Source organism: Galeopterus variegatus, unplaced genomic scaffold (assembly GCF_000696425.1).
Source record: "Galeopterus variegatus unplaced genomic scaffold, G_variegatus-3.0.2 Scaffold2927, whole genome shotgun sequence".
NCBI classification, from domain to species: domain Eukaryota; kingdom Metazoa; phylum Chordata; class Mammalia; order Dermoptera; family Cynocephalidae; genus Galeopterus; species Galeopterus variegatus.
In genome coordinates, this window is record NW_007729038.1 from 182,154 (window position 1) to 195,014 (window position 12,861).

The 12,861-nt window shown below is 44.4% G+C and overlaps 1 protein-coding gene across 1 annotated transcript in view; it reads right to left on the reverse strand.

The window, feature by feature from the left end:
- Positions 1 to 597: 597 nt before the first annotated feature.
- MYO1H (myosin IH) overlaps positions 598 to 12,861 on the reverse strand; it is a 40,590-nt gene continuing 28,326 nt past the window's right edge. The window contains exons 19-31 of the mRNA XM_008583487.1: positions 11,537 to 11,650; positions 9,992 to 10,068; positions 8,536 to 8,604; positions 7,160 to 7,244; positions 6,322 to 6,481; positions 5,640 to 5,723; positions 4,757 to 4,850; positions 4,495 to 4,550; positions 3,600 to 3,735; positions 3,162 to 3,232; positions 2,911 to 3,008; positions 1,701 to 1,800; positions 598 to 752 (exon numbers count right to left, since the gene is read on the reverse strand). Coding sequence (XP_008581709.1) covers positions 729 to 752; positions 1,701 to 1,800; positions 2,911 to 3,008; positions 3,162 to 3,232; positions 3,600 to 3,735; positions 4,495 to 4,550; positions 4,757 to 4,850; positions 5,640 to 5,723; positions 6,322 to 6,481; positions 7,160 to 7,244; positions 8,536 to 8,604; positions 9,992 to 10,068; positions 11,537 to 11,650 — 1,168 coding nt within the window. The 3' untranslated portion in view covers positions 598 to 728. The remainder of the gene's footprint in view (positions 753 to 1,700; positions 1,801 to 2,910; positions 3,009 to 3,161; positions 3,233 to 3,599; positions 3,736 to 4,494; positions 4,551 to 4,756; positions 4,851 to 5,639; positions 5,724 to 6,321; positions 6,482 to 7,159; positions 7,245 to 8,535; positions 8,605 to 9,991; positions 10,069 to 11,536; positions 11,651 to 12,861) is intronic.

The following is a 12,861-nucleotide window of genomic DNA, read 5'->3' on the forward strand; positions in this document are numbered from 1 at the left end:
AGTTGCTCAGGGTGGAAGGAAAAGATGAGTCATTTTCTGTAGTGTTTGAATTTAAACACTGAAAGGAAGTCTTGGGTGGAAATGCTGCCTGGCTTGTGAAAAAGCAGGATGAATTAGCTGGTGTTACTGGTCATTTAATATTGATTGAGTGGTGAGGGGACTCACCTCACCATCTGGGACCTTAAAGAGCCTATCAGAAACAACGCAATTCCTCGCCACTTTTTTAGGGGGTGCTGGCCAGTGTGGGGATTTGAACCATTGACCTTGGTGTTACCAACACCATGCTCTAACCAGCTGAGCTAACTGGGCAGTTCTCCCCTAAGTTCCATTTATTTAAAGCAAAATTCAAGTTTTGCAGCGCTATGAAATTTCATTTACTTACTGTACGTAGTATTTCATTGTGTCTCGGGCAGCTTGACAAAAGTAGAGAATCCTTTGCCTGCCCTATAATGACATGTCAAAGTGCCCATCAAGCGTAGGTCCTATGAGGGGCGTTTAAAACCACTCCTTGGGTGACTTGAGGTTAGCTCCCAGAAGGCATTGTAACATAGTGCCAAAGGGCCGCTAAGAAGCTGGGGTCAGGCAGGCTTTGGTTGAACATGCCACTCTGTTTCTTCCAACGCAATCCTTTTCCTAGAATGTTTCCTTGAAGATGTAGCTAACTGGATCACATTCCCAGTTCTATCCTCAGTTGGAACAAAAATGATGATGGTAGACGTAATCCTCTATCAGGACTTCCTCCGGACCGACACCTGGGAGAGAGTCACACTTAGATTTAGAGACCTCACACCTCCCCCCACTTGGAAGGAAGCAGTTAGCACCTCACCATCAGCATCGTCCAGGTGGGTGTGGATGACCTGTGAGGAGCCAGCCCTGCCTCCCATGAGAAAAGAGAGATCTAGAATTGGCTCACTTAGGCCTGTTGACGTTTTCAGCCTGAGCCAGTCAGGGAGGAAGACTTGGTATAAGTTTTAAGACAGCATGTAAAGTGGAAAATCACCTTATAGTTTACATTCAAAATGATCCTTATTTTAACTTGTCTGTGAAAGAGTTAATAGTGTTTAGGGGCAATTATGTTATAAAATTATGTTTTGTGTACTATTTACCTCCACGAAATGATTTTATAGGTAAATATTTGTAAATTTAAATGTGTATGGGACATTCTGTGTTGATAGACCATTTTTGGAGTACTTTGTATCAAATAATAATACTTGGTATAAAATACATTTAAAAGATTCAGCCCCATCTGCTTTTAACATGTCACTTCTCAGCAACGCTGGATCAAAACAAGCTGTACTACTTGCCAGCAAGGACCATGGGGACCTGCAGCCGAGTCAGGGAGGACCAAACACCTGAGTGCTCAAGTGAGACTTGAGGATCTCTTACATTCCAAAGCCCAGGCCACCCCCCTCAACCAATTAAATCACAGCCTGGGGGGTGGGGGACACAAGCACATTGATTGCAATGTGGAGACAAGTGTGAGTGCCAGTGTCTAAAGGCATAAGGCCTTCACCATCCAGTGAAAAGTTAGACTTTGACATTAATGTCAGCTTCTGGTTCATTGACAACTAAGTGTGATAAACTTTCTTCCCTTTTCATTTAGTATTTATTCCTTTAATCACTCAGTTGAAATTGGTAGAATTTTAACTTGTATTCTCATCTAAAATTGCTAACCTCCCTCCCCAAACACAGCCACTCACCACTGTTAACTGTCCATTTTTATCTTTATAGACTTGTTCTTCTGGTCCAGTGTCAAAAACTATTGTGCCTTCTTTTCCAGGACTACTATAAAACTGTAAACTTAAAATACACAAAGTGACAAATTACTGACATTTTATTTGCTTCCCTTATCCTTTAATCTGCAACAGAAATTTACTTATGAAACTTCACTAGTTTCAAGATCAAATTCCCGTTTTATTGCGTATTTGAGCAATCAAAAGAAAACTATTTCTGCAACTGGCATGTCTCTATAGTTATTCTCAAGTCAATTTAGCAATTCAGTTCTTCAAAGGGCCAATTTGATGTATGAGAACCACCTACATGTTGAAACTCTTTTTGTGGGCTAAGTATTCCCTCAGAGGTGCAGCAGAATAGAAAACGCTTTTGAAGGATTCAACCCTCTCCCTTTTCTAACTATGAGTTTGCTCATCAGGTTGTGAAAACGTGGAGCAGCGAAAGTCTGAGGAAAAAGAAATAGTACTCTCCAGGAGCAGCCTGCTTTCATGGGGGCTGTGGGAGTGCTGAAGCAGCTGTACGTGATAAGGTCTGGGAATGAAGCGTGGGCCTCGGGAATCCGAGCACCATCAAGCACCAGCTATGCGACATCAGGCATGCTGATTAACCTCGTGCTCCACTTCTCCTGCCCATGAAATAGAAAATAGGGCACCTGCTTAAGAGTTGTTGAGAGAATTAAACACAAGTATCATAGTCTGTGTGCTAGGTATTTTTCTTTTACATCCTAAGAAATTTTAGCGCATTGCCTAATCTAAGCAGCCTGTGAAGCTGCAGCCAAGTGTGCTCAAGCACCTGTCCCAACAGGCATCCACTGTATAGGTGTGGCTGTAACCTGCTCTGGCCCAGGGGTTCACCTTTACATGGTGATGACTTCCCTCTGGAACATAAGCACCTCCTCTGAAAACTGTTCAGGAAGACTCTTGCTTTGTGGGGTCATTGACTTCATTTCTCTGGAGCCCGAGATCACAGGGGTGAGGACAGAAAAAGATTCTTTACAGGAGAGGGCAAGGGTACCCCCACTAGAGGCTTCTTTCCCACACCTTTCTGGTAGATGGTACTTGCTTGTTTTGGGGGGAGGAGGCAGGCATGGGTGAAAGGAGTAACATTTGCATCTTTCTTGATCTGTTAATAATTTAACATTGAATTACTTCCTCAGCTAAAGATGATGCCACCCACCTTCCTTGAACAACATTTACGATGTTCTCCTTCTTAACCAGCATGACGAGCTTAGTAACCGCTTCAAATATGTGTTCACACTGTAAGATGGCATCCCCCTGAGGTGGAGAGGAGACGAGATGGCTGGTTCAGTATTAGTGGTTTAAGAGAAAAAACACACACTCAAATATCATGGTTTCCCAGTGGTCAGCTTAACACTTTATCAGTGTATTGCTTCCCTCTTTTAGCAGCGACTGGTGGCCTTCAATTACCTTTTGCTTGTTGTCTTCCGGTGAAACATGAATGACTAAGATTCCATCAGTCAGATTGCTAGTGGAGATACCTTAAGACAGATCCAGAGTTAGGGGCCAGGAACTGGACAGCTTGACATAAACAGAAAAAAGATGTGCCCAGGTGTTCCCGAACCCCAAGCTCTTTTCCTCCTGGCTGGGCCCAGTAGGATGAAGGGTATACTTCAGAGGGATCTGAGTAAAAGATCAATGTGGAAAGTGACTACTGTCCAACCTGGACACCTGAGTGAAGCGGGTGTTGATATTTATGTCAGAATAAGAGGCACAGGCTAGGCCTGGCAGTTCCCAGCTTTCTGGGTACCCTGCACTTGTGGCACCCATATGAGGGTTGCTTCATTACTGGTATGCCCAGTAGCTGACTCAAGTCAGTGAGTTGTCTTAAGGTTGCCCACTTCTTACCTTTGAGTGCTGAGTATTCTATTTTCTGCTTGATTTTGGCAAGTTCCACAACATAAGCTGCTTTTTGAGTAAGAATGAGTTGCCGCTGCCGTGCCTTGAAGCCTTTCCTGTCATATTTAATGACAGGGATACCATACTGCAAAGGACGTTACCATCACCATGAGGGGAAGGTTACTTGAAACACTCAGGCTCAAGTAGATTTTGCACAAACAGACTTTTTTCTGTGCCCTGGTTCTCTGCGTGATCTTGAGTCCCAGCTCTGCCTTACTGAGTTGCCCACTGAAGCAGTCAAAGCTATGATTGCTCTGCCTCACAGGTCTGCTCTGAGGGGTCAGCACAGATGAAAACACTGTGAGCTTGAAAACCCTCACAGCCAGAGGGTAATCCAGTCCAGCCATGCAGCCTTCTATTCTCCAAGGAACCAAAAGGAAAGCAGCCACCCGGGCACATGTACAGGCAAATGTTCACCTGCTGCTACATGCCAGGCAGTGACCTAAGCACTTCACACCCATCGACTCATTCGTCCTCTCAGTAACCCCACTATCCACACTCACAGAAGATCAGAGGCACCAAGAGCTGAAGTAACCTGCCCAGGATCTCACAGCTACTAAGTTAAGCCAGTTCACCACCCAGGCAGGCGCCCACACTGCCTCTTGCTAATGGGGGGATGTGTCATGATTAAGCTCAGGGCCACATTTCAGTGTCAAGAGAAAACTGAGTTTCTAGGATGACAGAGAAGGACCATAAGAACAGCGACAGGAGCCCTGGCCAACCCAGCCGCACTCCTCTATTTATAGTGCTTCCAGGCAGACAGACACTTTATGGAGAAAACAGACACTGTTCTCAGACTTAATCAGAGAATCCTGTTTGAGGCTGAGGACACACATTGCCTTACCTGGATTTTCTCATTGCTAATTAGTTGAAGCACTTTGGGATTAATGTCTCCTTCATCTAGGGAGGGAACCAGAACACCGTGAATCATCACTGATTACCACCCCTGTGCAAAAGTCACAGGTACCTGCTGGTTTTATGTCATTCTGTGCAGTGATTTCAGCTGGGGAAATAGCTGTCAGGAAGTGCTAAGGGGTCGAGCATCTTCTTTTAGCATTTTTTTTAGAATTGGGAAACTGAGTACATAGATGGGAAAATGTACTTACCTATCCGACTGTTGGCAAAGGGTTGATTTAAACTTTCTGCATAGCCTTCTTTCTTCCCCCTGAATATTTCACTTGTAACCATCTTTTGCTGCATCTGGTAACATTAAAAATATGAAAATGGTAGCCGTAGGGCTCATTGGGATAGAGGAGTTTTAGACCCATGGTATCACATACTTTGCTGGAAAAGCTGTAGGAGCCCGTTACACTTCTGCATAGAAGTCAAAACACATTCCTGGCTTTGGCCAAAATGCCCTAAAAATTAGATTAGTAGAGATGGGTTGACACTTCTGCTGGTCCCCTTACTCGCACGGGCTTCCTGAAAGTGGAGTTTTCAGAACTTGAGTGCAGTTTCTTCTAGATCAGAGATCAGCAAACCCGCAGGCCTGCCATCTGTTTTTGTAAGTTTCTTTGGAATACAGCAGTGCCATTCACTTACATGTTATCTAGGGCTGCTTTTGTGCTGTAGTAGCAGTATTGAGTAATTGCAACAGAGATTGTATGGCCCACAAAGCCTAAAATATTTACTCTCTAGCCCTTTACAGAAAACATTTGCTGACTTGCAGATAACTGAACAAAACCAGACCTCCAACAGAAGGGGGTCCTGCATTCTTTGCAGTGTGGGGGCAATCTGGATAATGTTCCCATGGTAACAATAGGAGCCATGTTTGTTACAACAAATAGCTGGCATTCATCAAGTGCTCTGTGCTAAGGTGTCTACATGCATTTATCCTCCACACATCTATCAGGCATGGGACTATCATGACCCTCGGCTTGTAGATGAAAGGGTGGATGGGGACTTCTGGCATTAGGAGTTAACTGCAGGACCAGTGCTCGCCCCTCCCCCCAGCCCCATCCCGTTGCTCCGCAGATGACATGCCCCTACCATTGCTCTCCACTCCACCGTGATCCCACGGCAGTATTTCCGCACCAGGTTCCTCGTGCACATTTTCCTGAGAAGATTTGATGCCTGTGTGGAGAACACACATCTTTCCCACCTGCCTCACTCACAACTTGTCTTGGGCTGTGGTGACCAAAATAGAGGCTTTTAAAACACAGCTGAATTCAGTTTGATTTAAGATACATCATTAATGTCTTATATTCAAAGCAGCTGATCTTCCAACCTTGCTTTATCTTTTTGCTATTGCTTAACTAGAGGTTCTCAAACTTGAATACGTTTGAGACACCTGAGGAGCTTGTTATAATGAGAGTTCCAGAGATTTTGACTCAGTGGGTTTGGGGTGGAGCTCAATTTTAGAGTAGCCCCTGCTCTATGTTCCATACACACAGGGTCCTTGGGATACCTTTTGAGAAACACTGTTCTAGGCCACAGTCACCAAACCCTTCTATCAAAGATAGAAACTATTCAAAAGTGCTATCTAAACAGATCTCCATTGGTTTTATAATGCTAGTAAGGCTATCACGATTTCTTGTACGGCACCCTTGCAAGGAGGTGCTTTGCTAAGGCAGCCCTTCCAAACTGAAGGAAGGCAAAACAAAGAAGTACAAAAGTTAAGCTCCATCAGCATCTATGTCACTTGCAACATGAGACCCAGTTCAGTCCTTACATTTTCCAAGATGCCAGGAGGCCTCAGCCAGCTCTTGTCCAAGACGTTCTGTGGAACATGATACCGAAGATTCAAGATGTAATTCTTCCGCACGAACACTATAAATTCCTCATTGTCAGGACAAAGGGGTTTGTTGCGATTGATGAATCCCTTGATGAACCTAGAAAGGAAAGTGTTTTGTTAGTTTTCTGGCCCATTTCATCACTGAGACTTATGTTCTGTCCTCATTTGCTTGATTCAGAGGAGGCCAAAATGGTAAGGTTAAATGACCACACAGGCCAAATCTGCCCTAAAGATATGTTCTACTTCACCCACACTGCTTTTTGTTTTGAGTGGCTTAAATTAGTTGTAAGTAAAAAAAAAAACTGGGAGGTATTACATAAAAGCTGGATTTCAGCTTTCCTTGAAAAATCAAACGACCTGGCAGTAGTGGCCTGGCATTTCTTCATGGCAGCAGTTTACTAGAGCAGAGTAGTTTGTGTTCACTTTGAAGTATACTGAGCTTTCCAGTTGGCTGCAGTCCCTACTATACCCTATTGTCTTATCCAAAATCATAAGACTCACTCCCTTTACCTGCCTGGCATCAGGAGGCATTTGACTTTGTGACTTTTGATCTAGGCTGTAGAGAATTTACAAATGTATTGAGTTGTGATCACAATCAAATTCAGGAGCTCAGAGCGAAAGGATAGAACTGAATTTCCAATGCATCCTGAAGGGAAGGTCTCCTTCCTGCACAAATCCAAAAACCACAAAAAACTCAATCAAATCCATCACCAGGGTCCTCTGCAGTGCACCAGCATTTAGTGACCTTTTTCCTCTGTTGGACCTAAGAACTTACTTTCTTATAATCTGCACAGCCCACTTTCTTCTTTCGATCTCCTTCCGAGTCAGGGCTCCACGCCAGTGGGCTTCCAATGTAATGGCTGAAAGAGTTCACTGCTGGCATTAGAAGGTGAGCACAATCATATGTAAATAAAAAAAGCTTTTCCAGAAGTGTTCATCCACTCCACAGACATCTGGACATCCACCACAGCACTCCGCTAGTACAGATGGAAAGTCAAATGAATGTCATCGGTTCTTGCCTGGGGGTGCTCAGATGGACAACTGAACCAGGGACACAGGACAAGACAGGGTGCTGTGGGAAGCCCCAAAATTACGTGATGGGGTCAGAGTTTCCCAAGGTCTTTTTCAGGGACAGGAGTGGGACTTTTGATAGTAGTCTCACTACGCAGTGTTTTCTTTGATTTAGTTGTCTACATTTAAAAATTGGTTTAAACAGGAACACACAAAAATGAGATTCTGGCTTGTCTCCCAATTTTTAAAAGCTTTCCAGATTTTTTTCAGTTATTCAGAGTTTTAACATGCTTTTCTTTTATTCCTCAGAGTAGCATTGTTTCTATTACAAAAACGAGCAGTTGGAAGCAACTCAAATGTCCATCAACAGAACAACTCAGGGGCCAGCAAATACAGCCCACAGGCCAGCTGCCTGTTTATTTAAATAAAGCTTTATTGTAACATAGCTGTACCCATTCATTTACATATTGTCTAAAGTTACTTTTGTGCTACAGTTGAAAAGTTGAGTATCTGTGATGACCCACAAGTCTAAAATATTTACTATCAGTTATAGTAGAATACTATACAGCTATGAAAATGAATAACTAAATCTAAACACATCTGGTTGGATTTCAGAACAATTTAAGTGCAAAAATGTCACCAAGAAATACCAATAGTATCATTTTAAGTTCAAAACATGCCAAACTATAAATATGTTGTATCTTTGTGATGCATCCATAGATGGCGAAATAATAAAGAAACCAGGGAGTGATAAATGCAAAATTCAATAGAGTGGTTACTTCCACAAAGTACGTGTGTGGAGAGGGGAGGGAGAGATGGTTTGAGAACAGAATTGGAGAGAGACAAAAGGGAGGGGCTTAAGGGTACTTGTATTTGTAACCTTTTTAAAGAATTATTCTCTGAATACGCACATTGTGGATCAAATAAAACATGTCCATGGAACAAATACAGGCTACTATGTTATAGTCCCCCGGTAAATAGGTAAAAATGAGAACAGGCCCCAGAACTGGGCCCTAAGGCAGCCCTGCACAAGGTTTCAAGGATGGGCAGAGAACCAGCAAAGGAGACTGTGCCCCCAGGTGCCGAGGGGATGAGAGCGACAGACCATCGCAAACCGGCAAGTTTCTGTTTAATTCTTACCCGCTTTTCTTTTTTTCACATATTCTCTCCTTCTTAGGCAGCCTTTGTATGTGGCTTGGATTCTCGCAACTTAAAATAAAACAAAAATTTTGGTAAATGGCTTTCATTTGTGCATCTTTGTGGTTGTGACCTCCAGAGGGGGGGACGTCAGAAGTGGCCCCAAAAGCCTGCAGTGTAGGGATGACACAGGAAGCCAATTGGGCATGGCAGAAATGAGATTGGGTGGGCTACATTAAGCCTGGCCCCCAGAAGCTGTCCAGTAACTGGAGTTTCCTTTCTGCCTTTCTCTTTCCTCATCCAGGATAAGGAACAGACCCAGTGGTGAGTGCACCAGGTTCCATGCCAGGCACTGTATTTCATCCTCCCCCCCCCCCCCGACAAGGCGGGCATCATCAGCACATCTTACAAATGGGCATGTGGGCTGTGATGGTGAAGACACTTGCTGAGCTGGTCCTTAGTAGCTGCAGCTACTAAGGAGGAGTATGACCAGGTCCGAGTGACCACAAAACACACACTCGCCCTGCAGCCTCTCCATCCTCCAACCATCCCCTCCACACAGTGACTGAGGTCCCACCAAAGGCCAAGCTCATGGAGGTCCCTGCAGACCAGCAGCGTCACATCCCCTGGGAGCTGGCTAGAGATGCTGACTCAGCCCAGCCAAGCCAGTACCTGCCCCTCAACCAGATCCCCAGTACTTGGTACCCAGTGCTGTAGAGGTCAAAAAATGAGACCATCACTCTCAGTGGTTACGAGCCCAGGCCTTGAAGCTAAACAGATTCATGTTCAAATGCCAGCTCTGCTGCCTACTAGCTGTGTGGCTTTCCGGTTACCAACCTCTGTGCCTCAGTTTCCCTGAATATAAAGTGGAGATGATAATACCTACTCCATAGGTTTGTTCTGAGAATAAAATGAGATTGTGGCATAAAGAGTGCACCTGGCACACGAGCACTCAAATTTCTCAAGTATAGTCTTTCTTGACCAGTTCAGATTTTAAGGGGGAAGGTCCCCTCCCCCAGTAGTTTTGATTTTTTATTTATTGCATTTTCCCCCCATCTAACCTTTCTCATTCACCATTCCCAGAAAACACCCTGGCTACAGGCTTTGAACTACATCGTCCAATATCAGATACTTATACAAATGAAGTTTCTAAAACCTTAATTTAAAGGGGACAGACTCCCCCTTAAAAGTGTTAGATCCTAATATGGCACAACAAGGTCTGATCCAAGCTAGAACTGAGATGGCACTGTAACTGATGTTTCTGCCTGCATCTGTGATTGCCCCGCAAACACTTGTTAAGGAATAAATTCATATGCATCTTATCATAATCACACATCTTGTTCCTTGTTTTCAGAGTAAATGCTTCTAACATGATATCACGTACCCATTTTTAAGATTTATCCCCAAGCTAAACTTATTCATTTCACATTCTGTTGAAATCAGGGCAGAAAAATCATACCTAATTGATGTTTACTAAATTCAAAGGCATCTTCGGTAGCAAACAGAGTTCTGGGGAAACGAATGAATATTTTTGTTCTAGAAGTGAAAAGAAATGTTTTCATTATTAATTGGTCAGTTCCTATCTATGGTGGTTCGAATAGTGGCCCCCCAAAATTATGTCCACTTAGACCCTGAGTACCTAATCTTCTTTGGAAATAGGGTCGTTGTGGATGTAATTAAGGTAAAGATGGAGATGAGATCAGACTGAATTAGGGTTGGCCCTAAATCCAATGACAGTGTCCTTATAAGAGACAGAAAAGGATACACAGCAGAATGCAGAGGAAGGACATGGGAAGATAGAGGCAGAGATTGGAGCGATGCGGCCACAAGCCAAGGAAATCCAGGAGCCACCAGAAGCTGGAAGAGGCAGGGAAGAATCCTTCCTTAGAGCTTTCAGAGGGAGTGTGGTCCTGCCAACACCTTGATTTTGGATTTCTGGCCTCCAGACCTATGAGAGAATAAATTTCTGTTGTTCTAAGCCAGCCAGTTTGTAGTTTTCTATGCAGCCCTAGGAAATGAATATACCATCCTAACCCAAAGTTGCTTCAAATTACGCTCCTGGGCTTTAAGGAGTGATAACAAAGAATACGGATCTAAGTTTAAAAGAAGATCCCATTAACCAGCATAGAGAAATTACAAATATGATTTCAGATTACCTGCCCCACCCACACACCCACCTTCTGTGGGAAACTTCCCAGGGCAGCCACTGGGGCAGCAGTGTGTTGTGTCATTTGATCCCACTCCCCCATCCCAGTTTATGGAACGGGGACAGACAGATGCCTCTGCTGCTGACCTCCAGGGCCTGCTTCCCTCCGCATGTGCTGAGCCTGATTCCCCTCCAGGATGCAGATTGAATAAGCAACTGATTCTTGGGACAGGGCCCAGAATAGGAGCCTAAAGATAGAGAGCAGCCAGGGTGGCCACAGATGGCCATGTACAAGTGTGAATTAGGAGTTATTGATAGATTCAAAGGCAGAGATCCCTGAAGCAGGGAAGCTGTGAGGTCTGGGAATGGATCCTCTTCGTGCCTGGGCACTGTTCCTTGCAACCAAATTAACCCTGACCAAATAATTAGAACAGACTCAGATCAGCCTGATTCATCCCACTGAGTTGTGCCTGAAAGCTTTCAACTGGTACAGAAATTCTCTGCCCATGGATAACTACAACTCTATAGTAATGATAGCTGGAGTTCTAGAACATCACTTTCTGGGATGATTTCTCCTCTGGGAGGTCACGCATACATTTGAACAATGAAAGAATCTAGGTAGAAGAGGCTCATCTGCTGAGTCAGGTTTAGAGCACAGGACTCTCCTCTGATAGGCAGCACTATATCCCTTCTAACCATTTAGAGCTGCATTTAAATTGGGTGGAAGGAAGCAACTGCTTGTAAATCTATATAAATCCCTAGAAAGTGAGTATCTGGGCTCTAGACGGATGTGGATCAATGTAGGAAACACTTTGACTGTGAGGGGAGAGACCATTTGGCAGTTTCCTGGTCACTTACTTTCCTAACTTGTAGTCCTCGGGTTTGTAGCCGATGTACTTGATCAGCCGTTCTACACCCTCTGCTGGAGGCCCGTGCCAGTGCGGCCATGTGTCTGGGCACAAGGACTTGTACCTACCAGGAGAGGAGAGGGACATCTAGAAGCCATCGTTGTACCTTACTCCACACCTGCCCCAGCGGTCTGCTTAGCTTCACTGTGGCATGTCAGCCTGTCAGTGTACACTGTAGTCTCATCAATGGAACTTCCTTGAATTCAAAGATATATGCTTGGCCGGAAAGCAAAAAGAGGGAAACTTTCAGTAGAGTGGGCGGTTTGGCCTGTCTTCATAGAACAGTGACTTCATCAGACACTCAACCCAAGTAACTCAATTTCACTCCAAGGTATATACCCAAGAGAAATGAAAACACGTGTCCACATGAAAACTTCTACATGAATGTCCATAGCAGAATTATTCATTATAGCCAATGGTGGAAATAACCCAAACGTCCGTCATTGGACAACTGAACAAACAAATGCGGTCACCAGAAGAACAGGTACCATGCTTGGGAAGTGGCGAGGGATTTTTTTCAAGGCTAATTTTGGCTCCAGTCTTAAGAACCTGATTCCAGTCTGCAACTCCCAATAATCAGTCACTATAAAGGTAACTGGGAAGTCTATAATCTAAAGAAATAAGTGAATGTAGAATTCAGAGGAAGGGCCTGGACCAAGGCCAGAAGCCGTGCTGCAGTGGAACTGCAACCAGGCTGCCTGGGTTCGAGCCCAGCTCAGGAGCTGGACAAGTCACTTCATTTCCTCACCCGTGCAATGTGAACAGTCACAGGACCTTCCCCACAGGGTTGTCATGAGGTTTCAATGAGGTAATCCAGGCAAATTATTCAGCATAGTCCAAGACCCAATAAATGTTAGCTACGGTGTTCCTATTAGTCTCTCTCCCCCACCCCCCACTTAATATCATAATGTTGTTTGCATTATTTCCAAATCAAATTTTAAACTGTTAAGAATATTTTTATTTCCCTGGAACTATACTTTATGAGCAAGTCCTTTAAGGGCATTGGGTTTCACACATTCTTCCTTGATTATCTTCCTCTGCCTGGCCACATACGCAAAGGCACAAGATGCACACAAAGACAGCCTCCAGAACTTCAAGGAAAGCTGGTGGATGCAGGGTCTCCAATCCCAGGGAACGCAGCACAGCCTCAGGCCCTGCTTCCACCCATCTGGACCTCACCCAATACTAGCACACCTCATGGAAGGTGCCTTAAATGCTTTCAGGATGAAGGGACTAGGAACCTCCAATCCCAGGGAACGCAGCACAGCCTCAGGC